This window comes from Trachypithecus francoisi, unplaced genomic scaffold (genome assembly GCF_009764315.1).
Source record: "Trachypithecus francoisi isolate TF-2019V2 unplaced genomic scaffold, Tfra_2.0 Lachesis_group21, whole genome shotgun sequence".
Classification (NCBI taxonomy): Eukaryota; Metazoa; Chordata; class Mammalia; order Primates; family Cercopithecidae; genus Trachypithecus; species Trachypithecus francoisi.
In genome coordinates, this window is record NW_022681467.1 from 1,652,337 (window position 1) to 1,666,693 (window position 14,357).

Genomic DNA, 14,357 nt, shown 5'->3' on the forward strand with positions numbered 1-14,357 from the left:
TTTTCATAGGAAAAGCAAAGGGTTGCACAAATTTGCAAGACAAACGGTATGATACCAATTTTGCAAAAAAAAAAAAAAATTCATCGGAATGTATAAATCATATGCATCTCTCATGTGCCAGGGAAAAGTTCTGCAGGACGCCCATCATACCAACAGCTGTCACCCCATCCAGGGAATGGGGGAGCGGGGCAGGTAGGCTTTCTTTCTTATTTAATAGGTTTTTGTTCAGTTGACATTCTTTTTAACAATGGAAAGTAATGAAAATAATAAGTCTAGTCCACTGTACCTCATGAGGCTGTCTTTCCTCACCCATGCTGGGCCCCTGCACACCTCTGCCCCCGCACAGGTGTCACCAAATTGTGCCAGGGCAGAGCTCCTTCCAAATCTCCAGGGCTGGCCTGCGTCCCTCTGGGAAGCCTGAGCCTGTGAGGAGCTGTGTCCCATGCGAGGACCACAACTTCCCTCCCAGGCAGCCCCAGCAGAACACGGAGGGAAGGGTGCGCCTCCTGACACCTGGCCCGTGGCGGGAAGGGCCTGGGGTAAGTGGGCGCCATGGGGGAGAACAGCTCAACCAGCCAGGCAGGAGCTCCAGAGAGTTCGGGCTCACTCTGAGCTCATCAGTAACTGCAGTGACAGTGGTGCCCAACAGATATCGACATTACAACAGGCAATTTCTTTCCATTCATCTAAACTCCTTGGCCCAACATTCAGGGGAAATGTCTAAGCCACTAAAGGCTACCTTCAAATTGACTTTTTCACACTATCTTTGTATTTTACTTCTTATCCTTTTAAATTATAATGTCCTATATTTTAGTAGCAAAAATTAAAAGGTATAGGTTTCTACCTGGACTTCCTTGCATGGCATTCTCTGCACAGAGCACAAACCCCTTCTGGGTCCCCGGCTTGGGGTGCTCCATCCATCCTCCTCTGCAGCAGACGGGCCCCCCAGGTTCCCTGTCCAGCTCAGGTATCACCCAGTTCCAAACCTGCAAGATCTCCCTGCCATTCTGAATCCCCTCTTGGGTCCACATGGCCAGGACCTGATCAGGAAAAGCGAAGCCAGAACCATCGTCAATGCTGGAGAAGAGGCGCAGGCTGGAGCACAGGGACACGAGGGATGAGGTCGTGGTGGTGTGGCAGCCGCTCTCCTCTGGGACCTGCACATCAGGAAGACTCCCATTGCGTCCAGCGTCCAAAGCCTCATACCTGTGCGCTGCTGATGTGCTCTCCATCCTCCCCAGCCTGTGCTCAGAGGGCCTCACAGGAACAGCTCATGAGACCCTCAGCTCTCAGAGGACAGGTCAGAGGTGCAGCCCCATCACATGACCTCTCCAAGGTCACATGGCTGTGCAGGTGAGAAAGCCGGGACATGCAACCAAGGCCCCCAACACCCAGGACTCTGAGGCCTTGCACCCACGTGGCCCAACTGGCCAGCCCCAGTCAGCACACTCATCATCACTTGGAGAGGGGACGACAAAGGAGTTTTGACGTTCCACCCTTGAATTCACAGAGGTGGGAGTCTGGCCTCACAGAGGCAAGGGCCCAGAGAGTCCATGCCAGCACCAGGAAAGCCTCGGCTGTGAAAAGAAACCCAAGGCAGGTTGGAAGGGCAGAAGTGCGCTGACCTAGGCAGAGGCGCACACACCCCCAGACCCTCAGAATGCAGCATGAGTGGCTCATGGCCAAGTTGACTTGGCGTTCGACAATGAAGGCAAGCCAGTTCAGGAGGCATCTCCCCAGCCCACACTAAGCACGACCTGTGGGACCTCATGTTGATCATTCTGGCCTTACATGGCCGCCTGACCCCTTTCCTCAGTGCTGGCTCCTGAGTTTCTTCTTTGTCGTTCTCACTGATGTTAGCCCCACTGCAGCCTTGACCTCCTGGACTCAAGTGATCCTCCTGCTCAGCCTCCCAAGTAGCTGGGCCACAGGCACGTGCCACCGCACTTACATAATTTTTAAATCTTTGAGATGGGGTCTCACTATGTTGTCTCACCTTCTCTCAAACTCCTGGGCGCAAGTGATCTGCCTACCTTGGCCTCCCAGACTGCTGGGACTATAGGCATGAGCCACTGTGCTGGGTCCTCACTGATTTCTTTTCACCAGGTTTCTAAATTATTGAGGTTTTTAAATTAAATTAATTTATTTATTTGAGATGGAGTCTCACTCTGTCACCCACGCTGGAGTGCAATGATGCGATCTCAGCTCACTGCAACTTCTGCCTCCTGGGTTCAAGCGATTCTCCTGCCTCAGCCTCCTGAGTAGCTAGGATGACACATGTGCACCACCACACCTGGCTAATTTTTGTATTTTTACTAGAGACAGGGTTTCACCATGTTAACCAGGCTAGTCTCAAACTCCTGACCTCAAATGATCCGCCCGCCTCGGCCTCCCATAGTGCTGGGATTACAGACGTGAGCCACCATGCCCAGCCCTCATTGACTTTAGGGTCAGAAACCTAGATTCTCAGGCATACCTACCCCCGGTACAGAATAGCACTATAGGTCCTACAACACCATTCACCAAATTCAGGACCAATTGCAGCAGCAAAGAAGTATCCAGCCCCTCAGCAGCCATGCCCTGGTCTCCTCAAACTGCAGAGAGACCCAGTATTTGTGCAAGAGATAGAGCATGGGTTAAGGGACACTATCAGGACCAATCCTAGACAGACTCACTGGGTCCTCTGGCAACTGATATGGCTTAGATCTGTGTTCCCGCTCAAATCTCATATTAAAATAGAATCCCTGATGTTGAAGGTGGGGCTTGGTGGGAAGTGACTGGATCTTGGAGGTGGATTTCTCACAAATGGTTTAGCATCATCCCTCTTGGTACTGTCCTTGTGATAGTGAGTGAGTTCTCATGAGACCTGGTTGCTTAAAAGTGTGTGGCACCTCTCCCTTTGCTTTCTTGCTCCTGCTCTGGCCATGTGACCTGCCTGCACCCCTTCACCTTCTGCCATGATTGTAAGCTTCCTGAGACCTCCCCAGAAGCAGCCGAGCAGACACTGGCACCATGCTTTCTGCACAGCCTGCAGAACCGCGAGCTAACTAAACCTCTTTTCTTTATAAATTGCCCAGTCTCAAGTATTCCTTTAGCAATGTGAGAACAGACTAACACAGAAATATTGCCCTTGCTATTCCACAATGGGGAGGATGGGAGGGAGTTTTCTTGCTGGGGCATATCACACCACAGGCTGAGGAACTGCCACATTCCTCACCCAAGCACTGCGTTCTGTAGCCCCAGAAAGTGGGCACCTGACAGCACGTTCCTCACCTAAGCACTGCCTTCTGTAGCCCCGGGAGGTGGGCACCTGAGCAGCCACGTTCCTCACCTGAGCACTGCCTTCTGTAGCCCCGGGAGGTGGGCACCTGAGCAGCACGTTCCTCACCTGAGCACTGCCTTCTGTAGCCCCGGGAGGTGGGCACCTGAGCAGCCACGTTCCTCACCTGAGCACTGCCTTCTGTAGCCCCGGGAGGTGGGCACCTGAGCAGCCACGTTCCTCACCTGAGCACTGCCTTCTGTAGCCCCGGGAGGTGGGCACCTGACAGCACATTCCTCACCTGAGCACTGCCTTCTGTAGCCCCGGGAGGTGGACACCCAAACCACCCCCGGCTTACATGTGAGCCTGAGGCTTGGAGAATGTAACTCCCCTAGTGACACACAGCCAGGGAAGAGCAATACTGCAATACTGGACCCACCTCAAATCTATGTGGTTCCAGAATCTACATCATGTGGCCTCCCACATACATGCGTGTGTGCATGGCCTGTCCAGTTCTTGGACAGCTCGTTGTGTGGTGACACAGACAGGGAGGGAGTCAGCAGTTTTAGTCACCAGAGAGTGACATCAGTGGTTGCTGGGTTCAGGATTTAACTGTTGCATTTTACCTGGTAATGAGACCAAGGCTTGCTCAGTTTAACTTGAGTGGAAGACTCCAGAAGTAGCGCGGGCTCATGACTGAAGAGGCCAAGCTGGAATTCCTCAAGACTCACTTTGCCATCTCCATCTTGATCCAGTTTGTTAAACAGGTCTTCAAGTTCCTAAACAAAAGCCCTCATACCTCAGGCCCACCCATAAGAGCTCCACCCAGCTGTCCTCACCGGGGCCTCCCTCCCTCCCTCCCTCTGGTTCCAAGTACCCAACAAGGGCCGTTTCCTTGTCTTATCCAGCCTCAAAACTGTGTAGACCATGAGGGCTGTATTTTCCCAAGGCACCCCCTCCCTCTATCTTGCAAAACCCACAGGCCTTGGTTTCCATTTCACTGTGAGTGGGTGTCACCTGAACTTCTCAGTTCTACAAATGCTTATTTAGTGTCTGCTGGGGCTGGAGCCTGCGGGATGCTGAGCAAGGCCAGGTCCTGCAGTGTGAGGCCCAGCAAGGACACAGGGCTGAGAAGAACTCCAGCAAGGCAGACTGGCCTCCCACCCAGGAGGAGATGGAACATAGCCACTGGGGAATGCAGACAGGCTTGGGGGTCTTGTCTTGGCTGCGCAGTGGAACCTGGTCACACAGTGAAGAGGGAAAGGCATCCAGGCAGAGGAAGGATGTGAGTGAAGGAACAGGAAGTGCCTGCTACACCTGAGCGTGGCAGGGAGTTGGTGGGACTGGGCAACTCCATCAGAGATGGGCTTTCAAACGTGTCTGGGGTTTTTAGCTTTTGGCAGAAACACCAAAGGATTTTAGATTAGAAAGTGATGCACCTAAATTAGTGGCTGAAGGGTAGAGGGGTTTCCAGACCCAACACTAAACCGTGACCATGGCCAGGAACACATGGCCGGGTGGCCTGCTGTGCCCTCACCTCCTTCTCGAGTCCCCGGAGCCCGATGCTCTGGCAGACCACAGCCAGCTCCTGCTCGCTCAGGTGCCCGCGGCTGCCCACCCCCAGCTCTTCCCACATGCCCCGGATCTGGCTCTCTGGGGTGTCAAAGGAGGGGCTGCAGGACTTCTGGGGGCTCCCAAAGTCCTCGGTATCCCAGGTCTGCAGCTGTCCTGAAGCAAGGGGGGAGTCACAGTTAGACCCTGATACATACACAATTCAGCCTTAAAAAGAAGGACGTTCTGCCCTTTCCAACAGCATGGATGAATGTGGAAGACATAACGCTAGGTGAAATAAGCAGACACAGAAAGACAAACACCACGAGATCTCACTCACATGTGGGATCTAAGGAAAGAGGAACTCACAGGAGCAGGGTGTAGAAGGGTGGTTACAGAGCTGGGTGGTGGGGGAGATGCTGGTTGAGGGGGGTCACTTTCAGTTACAAGATGAGTAATTTCTGGAGCCCCAGTGTACAGCACGGTGACTACAGTTAATAAGGCCTGATTGCTTCCTTGAAGTTTGCTAAGAGAGTCTATCTCAAGTGTTCTCAGCACACACACATAACTACGTGAGATGCATGTGTTAACTGGCTGGACTGTGGTCATCATTTCACAATGTACACATGTCTCAGATCATCACTGTACACCTAAAATATATACAATTTTTATTTGTCAATCACACCTCAATAAGGCTGGGGAGAAAAACCAGCAACAGTTAAGTCCTGTGCTCCAGGCTGAAGCAGGCGGGGGAAGCACAGCAATGCTGGTCAGTGACTCTGAAATCAGACGGACCAATGGATAGAGGGCTGGACGGACGGACCAACAGAGGGATGGATGGATGGACAGAGGGATGGATGGACCGACACAGGGGAGCTGCAAAGCACCAAAGGTGGAATTAGGTGGTTGGTACATGGGTTTTCATGCCACAGTTGTTTGCACTTCACTCTGTTTACAAATTTTCAAAATAAATGTTGGGGGAAAATATCTGCCTCTAATGGGGAAATTCTTTCTGAAGAGAACCTTCTATGGTCAGCCGTGAGAGCATTTAAAAGAGGCAGAGGGACCGGGTGCGCTGGCTCACACCTGTAATCCCAGCACTTTGGGAGACCGAGGCGGGTAGATCACGAGGTCAGGAGTTCAAGACCAGCTTGGCCAAGATGGTGAAAACCCGTCTCTACTAAAAATACAAAAATTAGCTGGGTGTGATGGCGGCCACCTGTAATCCCAGCTACTTGGGAGGCCGAGGCAGAGAATTGCTTGGACCCAGGAGGCGGACACTGCAGTGAGCCGAGATTGCACCACTGCACTCCAGCCTGGGCTACAGAAGAAGACTTTGTCTCAAAAAAAAAAAACAAAAAAGAGGGAGAGGACTCTATTATTTGTATGTACAATAAAAAGACCAGTCTTTTAATAAGTTAATTTTTGAAAACTCTAACTTACACAGAGCAAAGAGTAAAGTGAAGCCCAGAGCACCTGCTACTCAGGCTCCACTATGATAGCACCCTGCCACAGGCTTCTTCTCTACCCGCTTTCCTTACGGCTGAACTATTTAGAAGTACAGATGCTCCCCGACTTACGATGGAGCTACAGCCCAATAACCCCACAATAAGCTGAAAACGTCAAGTCAAAGATGTACTGAATATACCTAACCCACTGACATTGTAGCTGGGCCTGGCCTACCATACACATCTCAGAACACACTAACCGACAGTGGGGCAAAATCCTCTAATACAAAGCCTATTTTAGACTAATGTGTTCAATGTCTCATGTAATCTACTGAACACTGTACTGAAAGTGAATCAGAACGGTCGCATGGACATCAAAGGACAGCTTCTACTGAATGCATATCGACCTCACACCATCACAAAGTTGAAAAATCGTTGAGTCAAAACACCATGAGTCAGGATCCATCTCGATTATTTGAAATCACAGATCTCATGTTACTTCTCCCCCACATATTTGTGATCCATATCTCTAGAAAAAATATATATATTCTTACATCACCACAATGCCACTATCACACCTAACAAAATCAACATCTTGATTCGAGATTTTCCCAAGCATCTCGAAAATATTCTTACAGTTGATTTGTTTGAACCAGCATCCAAACTCCTCAGGGTGCCCTTGGCTGTTATTCCTCTCACATCTTTCAGTCACAAGCACCTCTCCCAAATCCCCACAGTCCATGCCTTTTTAAAGAAATCAGGCCCACTGTTCTGTGGAATGTTCCACATCCGGATCTATCTGCCTGCTTCCCCGTGTTGTCGTCAAACAAGCTCCTCCATCCTTAACATTTCCTGAAAACCTGAGTTAGCATCAAAGTCTAGGTTGGCTGCAGGCTCAAGTTCATTTGTTTGTTTGGCATAAATGCTCTGCAGGTGGCACTGTGTCCTCCGCGCCTCACTCAGGAGGCACTGGTGTCTTTAGGACTCATCAGTGGGCTCGGGTGGTGGAAGGCCACTTTTCCTAACCTTTGTCTTCAGTCACTTGTCTTCTTGATGTGTTTGAAGCTGTGGAAACAGCTTGAGAATGAGGACAGACACTGGGTATCCAAGAGAAAGTGTCTGTGGTGAGCCAGCTGTCCAGCCAGACGTGTTCCTATGGTGAGCTATGTGTCCAGCCAGACATGTTCCTCCATGCCTCGTCCACACCACCGAGCCCAGAGCAGGGACATGTCTGCTTCCACCCAACACAGACTTTAGTGTTGCAGTTCTGCTTCAGCGGTCTGGATCCTTCAGGTAGATGAGCCATGTGGGCATGAATTACTGATAATCCTGCTGGTAACAGGAAAGCCACCATCCCCCAAAGGCAGGCAGACTGTGTGCTCACAAATGACACTGTGGGTTGGGTTGAGGAAAACAAGAGGAAAGGGACGGGTAAGAAAAGGCCACCTCCGAGGTGCCTTCCAGCCTAAGGTGCCTGAAATCTCCAAGGAAAAATGTGAAAGCAATCCTGATACTGGGTTATTTCTCAGGCTGGCAGAAGAGGTCGGGCAAGTCCTCTGAGCTTGACACGAGTGTGTGCGCACTAGTGTCTGTCAGCTCTGATCCTGCATAAAGCTTCCTGTAAACTGCTGGGAGGAACCCCGACCTGCTCTCCAGGCTGAGCACTGAAATCACTGGGTGAAAAACAGCCTCCTCCTGCGAGCCCTTCCCTTCGCTGCCCTAGCTCTAGACATCAAGTCAAGGATGGAAGACACGGTGGCTTGGCTGACTTTTCTCAGCACATAGGAGTCTGCCTGCTTTGTTCAGCACCACAGCTGGAAGCTCAGGTCAGTTCCCCTGACATTTACTGAGATAAAAGTTGAACAAAGGCTGGGTGCGGTGGCTCAAGCCTGTAATCCCTGCATTTTGGGAGGCTGAGGTGGGCGGATCACGAGGTCAGGAGATCAAGACCATCCTGGCTAACACGGTGAAACCCCATCTCTACTAAAAATACAAAAAATTAGCCGGGCGTGGTGGCGGGCGCCTGTAGTCCCAGCTACTTCGGAGGCTGAGGCACGAGAATGGCGTGAACGCGGGAGGCGGAGCTTGCAGTGAGCCGAGATCATGCCACTGCACTCCAGCCTGGGCGACAGAGTGAGACTTTGCCTCAAAAAAAAAAAAAAAGTTGAACAAAAAATGGCCCAGGCATTCAAGGACCATGGTCCAAGGGGTGCTGTTTACTTTGGCAGAAATCCCAGGGCAATGCCCTCTATCCAAGCTATATGTTTCTGCACAGTCAGCCCATGTGACCGCCTGTGTGGGGAGGCCTCATTAGGGCATCCACTGACTCACATGGAAAAGCCTGGAAAGACAGTGAAACTGCTCACAGGACTAAGGAACACAGACCAGCGCTACTCCCTGCCCTGCATGGTCAGCGGCCTGCCTGGCCTGCAGCCCAGCCCAGGGCAAAGAGAATGGCAGGGCACCTTGTCTGGGGTTGGGGGTTCCTGGGGTACAGGGCACTGACTAGGAGCCACTGACCCTGCCCACGCCTCACCGGTGGGATCCAGTGCAGCCTGCAGCCTGCAGACTTCCTGGAATGGCCTCATGCCTCCTGCAAGGGGACACACCCAACGCTGCCACCCTGATCCTTCTGCAACAGGGGGAGACAGGGGGCGCTGGCAGCCTGAAGAGGGCTCTCAGCGTTCAGCCGGGCTCCAGCTTCTCCTCCCCAGTCACCTGCATCCCTGCACCCTGAAATACTAGCTCCTCCCATCAATGCCTCCTCAAAGGCCATGGCAGCCGCCTGCACTCCCCTGTACCTGCACCTTACATGCCTGGCTGCTAAGGATCCCGCAGTTTGCTTCCTACACATCCATCAATGCCTCCAGCCTTCCTGTTTCCTGAAGCACATGACGCCCCCCTGTTCTAACTTCTCCCCTCTTTGCCCTCCTTCTTGCTTTCAGCCTGCCCATGTGAGGCAGTTTGGAAATGTGGCTTCAAATTTCCTTGACACTCCGCTTCAGGTCTGTGTCCCTTCTCCTTGAATCTGGTAGCCTTGTGACAGCTTTGATCAAGAGAACGTGGTGGAAGGGATGCTTTGTGACTTTGAGGCTGGCCTGAACTCAGTGAGGAAATCCCAGCCCTGTTTTTGGGACGACATGTCCTTAGGGCCCTGAGCCACCAGGTGAGGCAGTTGACTACCCAGAGCCACCATGCTGTAAGGAAGCCCAGCCACGCTGAGACCTGCTGCAACCCCTCCAAGGCTGTCCTCAGCTGAGCTCCTCCAGCCCAGACGCATCAGTGACGCTTCATACGATTTCAGACCCAGCCTTCAAGTGTCCCAACAGAGGACCTAGATGCAATGGAGTCCATCCTATGTCTCTCACCTTCTCCAATCCTTCCTTGAGCACTGCAGCCCTGCTCCTCGGAGAAGCTCTGTAGCAGTGATGTAAAAGCTTGTGCTGTGATCATAAGAGCCTGGTGTGAACCTCCGCTCTTGTTACCAAGCTCAGCAAGACTTCACCCCTGAGCCCCAAGCTGCTCTGAGAGGAGGGATGCTCAGATTATGCCAAGCCTGCTGCAAGGGTTAGCCAGGTTGCCAGCTTCACACCTGGGTAGTTCCTCAGAGCTCAGCGTCTGGCCACCATGCTGATCCTCTCACACCCACCTCTGTGTGGGGCTCCTTTCTTCACTCCTGCAGGCATCAGGTAAGTCAGCAGTCACTTCTACGGAGTCTTCTGTTTTTGCATTGTTTGCATAGGTGTTGGTCTTTTCTATCCAAAATACTCTAGGAATCACAATTAATATTTTTGTTTGCTTTTTAATGTCAAGGAAGTATTATAGGCAAGCACAAGATAATTAAAATTAAAAAGAAGTCCTCCTCTCCCAGAGCCTTTGTTCCTCTCCCCAGGGGGATCCACTGGGAAGTTTTTTTGTCTAGCTTTCTGTCCCCACAACACATGTAATGCATGTCACTCCAGAAACGTGGTGAGGGAGCTGAAGTCTCGATCATGCCCCTGCATGTAGCTTCTCTTCCCAAAATGCCAGATCTTGCAGAGGGCACCACGGCAGCACAGATGGTGAACCTCCCCTGCACACTGCACAGCGCTGTGAGCTGCACCCTGTGATTTGCTTCTGTGTCCCAGCTGCTGGCCTTCTGGCTGCTATGTAAGGCTTTAAGCTCCAGGACCAGGTATTACACTCCCTTTGTGGTACAGATGAAACCCTGATGGGTGCTAAGAATGCCCCTGCACAGCAGAGGAGAGGCTGTATCTAACCCAGCGTGCCAGAAAGGAGGTATAGGGGCAGTCTGAGGTGACGGGGCCAAGCAAGGCCCTCCTGCCTGAAACCACAGGTCCATACCTGCCAGCTAGGGTCACATCAGTACTTGCAGACCATAAAGTGTGACGAACCGCACTGCTCCCTCGGCCACGGGCCTCTGCTCCAGGGTCTGACCTTGGGAGGATGAGGACCGAGTGACGGCCTCACTGCTGAGATGATGACATTCTGACCACTCCTGGAGAAGGAGGAATCCAGCGGGACACAACCCACCCCACGCATTTCCCAGGAAATTAAACTTGTGGTATGCACTGCCCAGTGACCCGGCTCTTCAGCTTTCAAAGCTCTGGGCAAAGGCAGAGAGCACCAAATGCAAGGCTGAGGCTTTACCTTGTGCTTCGAATAACTCATTCTGAGCTTCTTTAGTGCTGTCGGCCTCTTCATCTGACTTGAGACTCTGCAGAAAGATGCAGAGAGAAGGCTGTGAGTTCCAGGGGGTGCTGCTGGGGACGGAGCACCGGGAACAAAGAGAGCAGGATGTTTAGGGAAGCGGCAGATGGCTGAGTACGGAGTCAATCCCTCAGAGGAGAAGCCCACCCCCACCTTGGGGCTGCCCTGCATGCCAGCTAGCAGCCCCAGGTGAGCCCCGCCTAGCAGCAGCGAGGGGCTGGGCCAGGGAGACAGGGGACACGCCTTGTTCTGCACGCTCGGGCTCCTCAACATAAACCCATTCGTCAACAGTTGACCCTGCAAATACAATCAAACACTTGTGTCCTAGCAGCAGAGAAGCCTGTCCCCCTCTGCATGGTGATGATGGTGATGGCTTCGGACCCAGCACTTGAAAGAAGCCAGCCCTGCAGCCACAGTCAATCATTCAGTCTCGGGACACACTCTCCATACAACGCTTGCAACACACCTCTCTGCACCTTTCCCTCATCAACCACATCAGTTCAGCAAACAGTCGCAAGGTGAGAGAGCAGGTTTCTGTATCCCTTCAAGGGCTCGGGATAGCACAGCACCTGGTCATCACCTCACACCCCAGCAGCCTTCGCAAACCTGCACCCAAGACAAGAACCAGGGCCATCAAGAAATGTGCGACTTAAGTAAAAACCTTGTGCTGCAGTCACTGCGTCAGCCAACCAGAGTCAAAGTCTGCTTTTGTCCGGGTGTTGTGTGTCCCCACAACTGACTGTGGAATGGATGCCTGGTGACCAAGACTCTGTATGCTTCAAAGCTGGCACTGGCTCTGACTGGGGAGAATCTGTGAGTTGGTGATAAATACTCAACCCCATTTTTTGAGTTCAACTGCACTGACAACCCTAAAGGCGGCTTTCCCCGTGTTCAGGTTTTGGGAATCAAAGATGATTTAAGAAGCAGAATGGCACCAATGAAGATCCACCACAAGGAGTAGATTCATTATCTCTCCATCCCTGAGGTTCATATTTTTAAAACAGAACGAAAAAGAAATATTCTGGATTTACTGGCATCGCCTAGATGTCACATGCCCCTGAGAAAAGAGACTCTAAGATTTAAATATATTTTGGTTGTTTTTCCTCTTTGCCTCCACAAATGGTGAAGACAAATGGTAAACAAGTCCACCTGGGGCCCCAACCTAAGACGGAGGTGCTCCTGATGGAGACCCACCTGGCAGAAGCTGACGGTACAGACAGCAGGAACCAGGAACCTTTTGGAATCCTTGAAAATGGTTCGACCCAGTCCATGATTAACTTACAAGCTGCGGATCTGCCCCATGGACATATTTCTTTTTTTTTTTTTTTTTTTTTTTTTTTTGAGACGGAGTCTTGCTCTTTCGCCCGGGCTGGAGTGCAGTGGCCGGATCTCAGCTCACTGCAAGCTCCGCCTCCCGGGTTTTACGCCATTCTCCTGCCTCAGCCTCCGGAGTAGCTGGGACTACAGGCGCCCGCCACCTCGCCCGGCTAGTTTTTTTTTTTTGTATTTTTAGTAGAGACGGGGTTTCACCGTGTTAGCCAGGATGGTCTCGATCTCCTGACCTCGTGATCCGCCCGTCTCGGCCTCCCAAAGTGCTGGGATTACAGGCTTGAGCCACCGCGCCCGGCCCCATGGACATATTTCTTAACATGAAGCCCCACAAGACTCTGGCAGCCATCTCCTGGGCCCATCCCCCTCTCACTGGGTGATCCCTGCATACCAGCCACCTGCAGCAAATGACCCAGGGAGCCTGGGGGACAGGGAGGCAACTTCCAAGGCCCCAGGAGGCATTGGCTCATACAGGCCAGTTGTAAGTGCTGGGCCTCAGTATTACTAAGTGTTCAAGATAGGTAGGGCTGGGGGTTGACGCACTCACACTCCTGACCTCCAGGCTGTTTCAAAAAGGCATCTTCCCTTTTCTACTCTTAGCACGTTGACCCTTCACTCCCACGAAGCCATAAACATTGCCTTCTAGAGTTGGTGGTGGTATCGGGGAAAAAGAGATATTGTACACAAAGGATTGATGCACGAATTCTCTATTGCACCAATTCAGGAGAGAATCCTGTGGCCAGGAGTGTCCTGAAGACAATCAGACCCAATTTAAATGAAATGGCATTCCCCAAAGTGACCAAGCTTCTGGTGACTCAAGGTGCCTGAGAGCGCCCTGTCCTCCCTACATCTTGTGATCACGTGCTACAAACAGGGATGAAAGGAAGCATTCGTTATTCCCAACACTGAGCAGCTGGGGTGGGAGAGGGGCCTGACCCACCTCCACGCTCTCCAGAGACGCTGAGCGCCAGAGCTGACTTTTCAGGCTGGCCTGGGTTTGCTGCTCGGGCACATGTCTGGCTTCTGTGGCAGTGTCACATAGCTCGGGCCGGCTCCGACGGCCGTACCACTTAGAACCATTCACATACTTTGGAGGGATGGCACTGGAGGCAGCTGGAAAGAAAACAGGAAATTTGGAGGGGGTCCTTTATAGCAGTTATGGGCCCGTGAAGGCCAGCAGGTACGCTCTGAGAAGATGCACACTCAGCACCGAGTGCGCCTCCCAAACACGCACTGCTCTGCACATAGAAGCATCTGGAAAGACCCGAGAAACAGTGAACAACGGCAATTCTACGACCTTGGTTGGGAGACTGAGAAAGCAAGGGTGGGGAGAGGAGAACTTTCCCCTAAACTCTATCTGCTATGTACACTTTTTCAAGCATATTTTGCTTTTATGTAATGAAAAACTAATAGGAAATCTAGCTATCTATGCAAAGGAGCAACAAAACCTCCAAAAATCCAAGAACATATACACCTGACTCTCAGTAACCTGACTGAACACGCTAAATGCCAACTGACATTTCAGGCAGCTGACAATAACGCAGGGTGACCAGAATATCTCTCACCCCACTGGGACACAGTCATCATGGGCCTGATTAACAATCACCCCAAGACAGCAGGCACCATCAAGGACTGGCCTAGCACACTCTCACCAGAATGGTCTGAGCATATGGGAGGTTAGTATGGTTTGGATCTGTGTCCCCACCCAAATCTCATGTCAAATTGTAATCGTCAGCGTTGGAGGAGGGATCTGGTGGGAGGTGATTGGATCACGCAGGTGGATTTCCCAATTGCTGTTCTCATGATAGTGAGTTCTCATGAGAGCTGGTTGTTTAAAAGTGTGTAGCACCTTCCCCTGCTCTCTCTTCCTCCTTCTCCATTCATGTAAGACATGCCTGCTTCCCCTTCACCTTCTGCCATGATTGTGTATTTCCTGAGGCATCCCCAGCCAGGCCTCCTATACAGTCTGAGGAACTGTGAGTCAATTAAAACTCTTCTTTAAAAATAAATTACCAAGTCTCAGGTAGTTCCTTATAGCAATGTGAAAACAGACTAATACA

General features: G+C 51.7%; 1 protein-coding gene across 4 annotated transcripts in view; it reads right to left on the minus strand.

Annotated features, from left to right (window-relative positions):
- The window catches only part of NINL (ninein like), a 137,498-nt gene that overhangs the window by 46,503 nt on the left and 76,638 nt on the right, over positions 1-14,357 (minus strand). For 3 of the 4 annotated variants that reach the window (XR_004431080.1, XM_033185418.1, XM_033185417.1), the window contains 5 exons: positions 13,238-13,410; positions 10,909-10,975; positions 4,797-4,987; positions 3,886-4,038; positions 987-1,157 (listed from right to left, as the gene is read on the minus strand). Coding sequence is in view for 3 of the 4 variants with exons in the window: in XM_033185418.1 (XP_033041309.1) it covers positions 987-1,157; positions 3,886-4,038; positions 4,797-4,987; positions 10,909-10,975; positions 13,238-13,410 (755 nt within the window). In the remaining variant the exon portion in view is untranslated. Of the gene's footprint in view, positions 1-986; positions 1,158-3,885; positions 4,039-4,796; positions 4,988-9,907; positions 10,025-10,908; positions 10,976-13,237; positions 13,411-14,357 lie in introns of those variants that run through there. The other variant, XM_033185419.1, reaches the window with a different exon arrangement.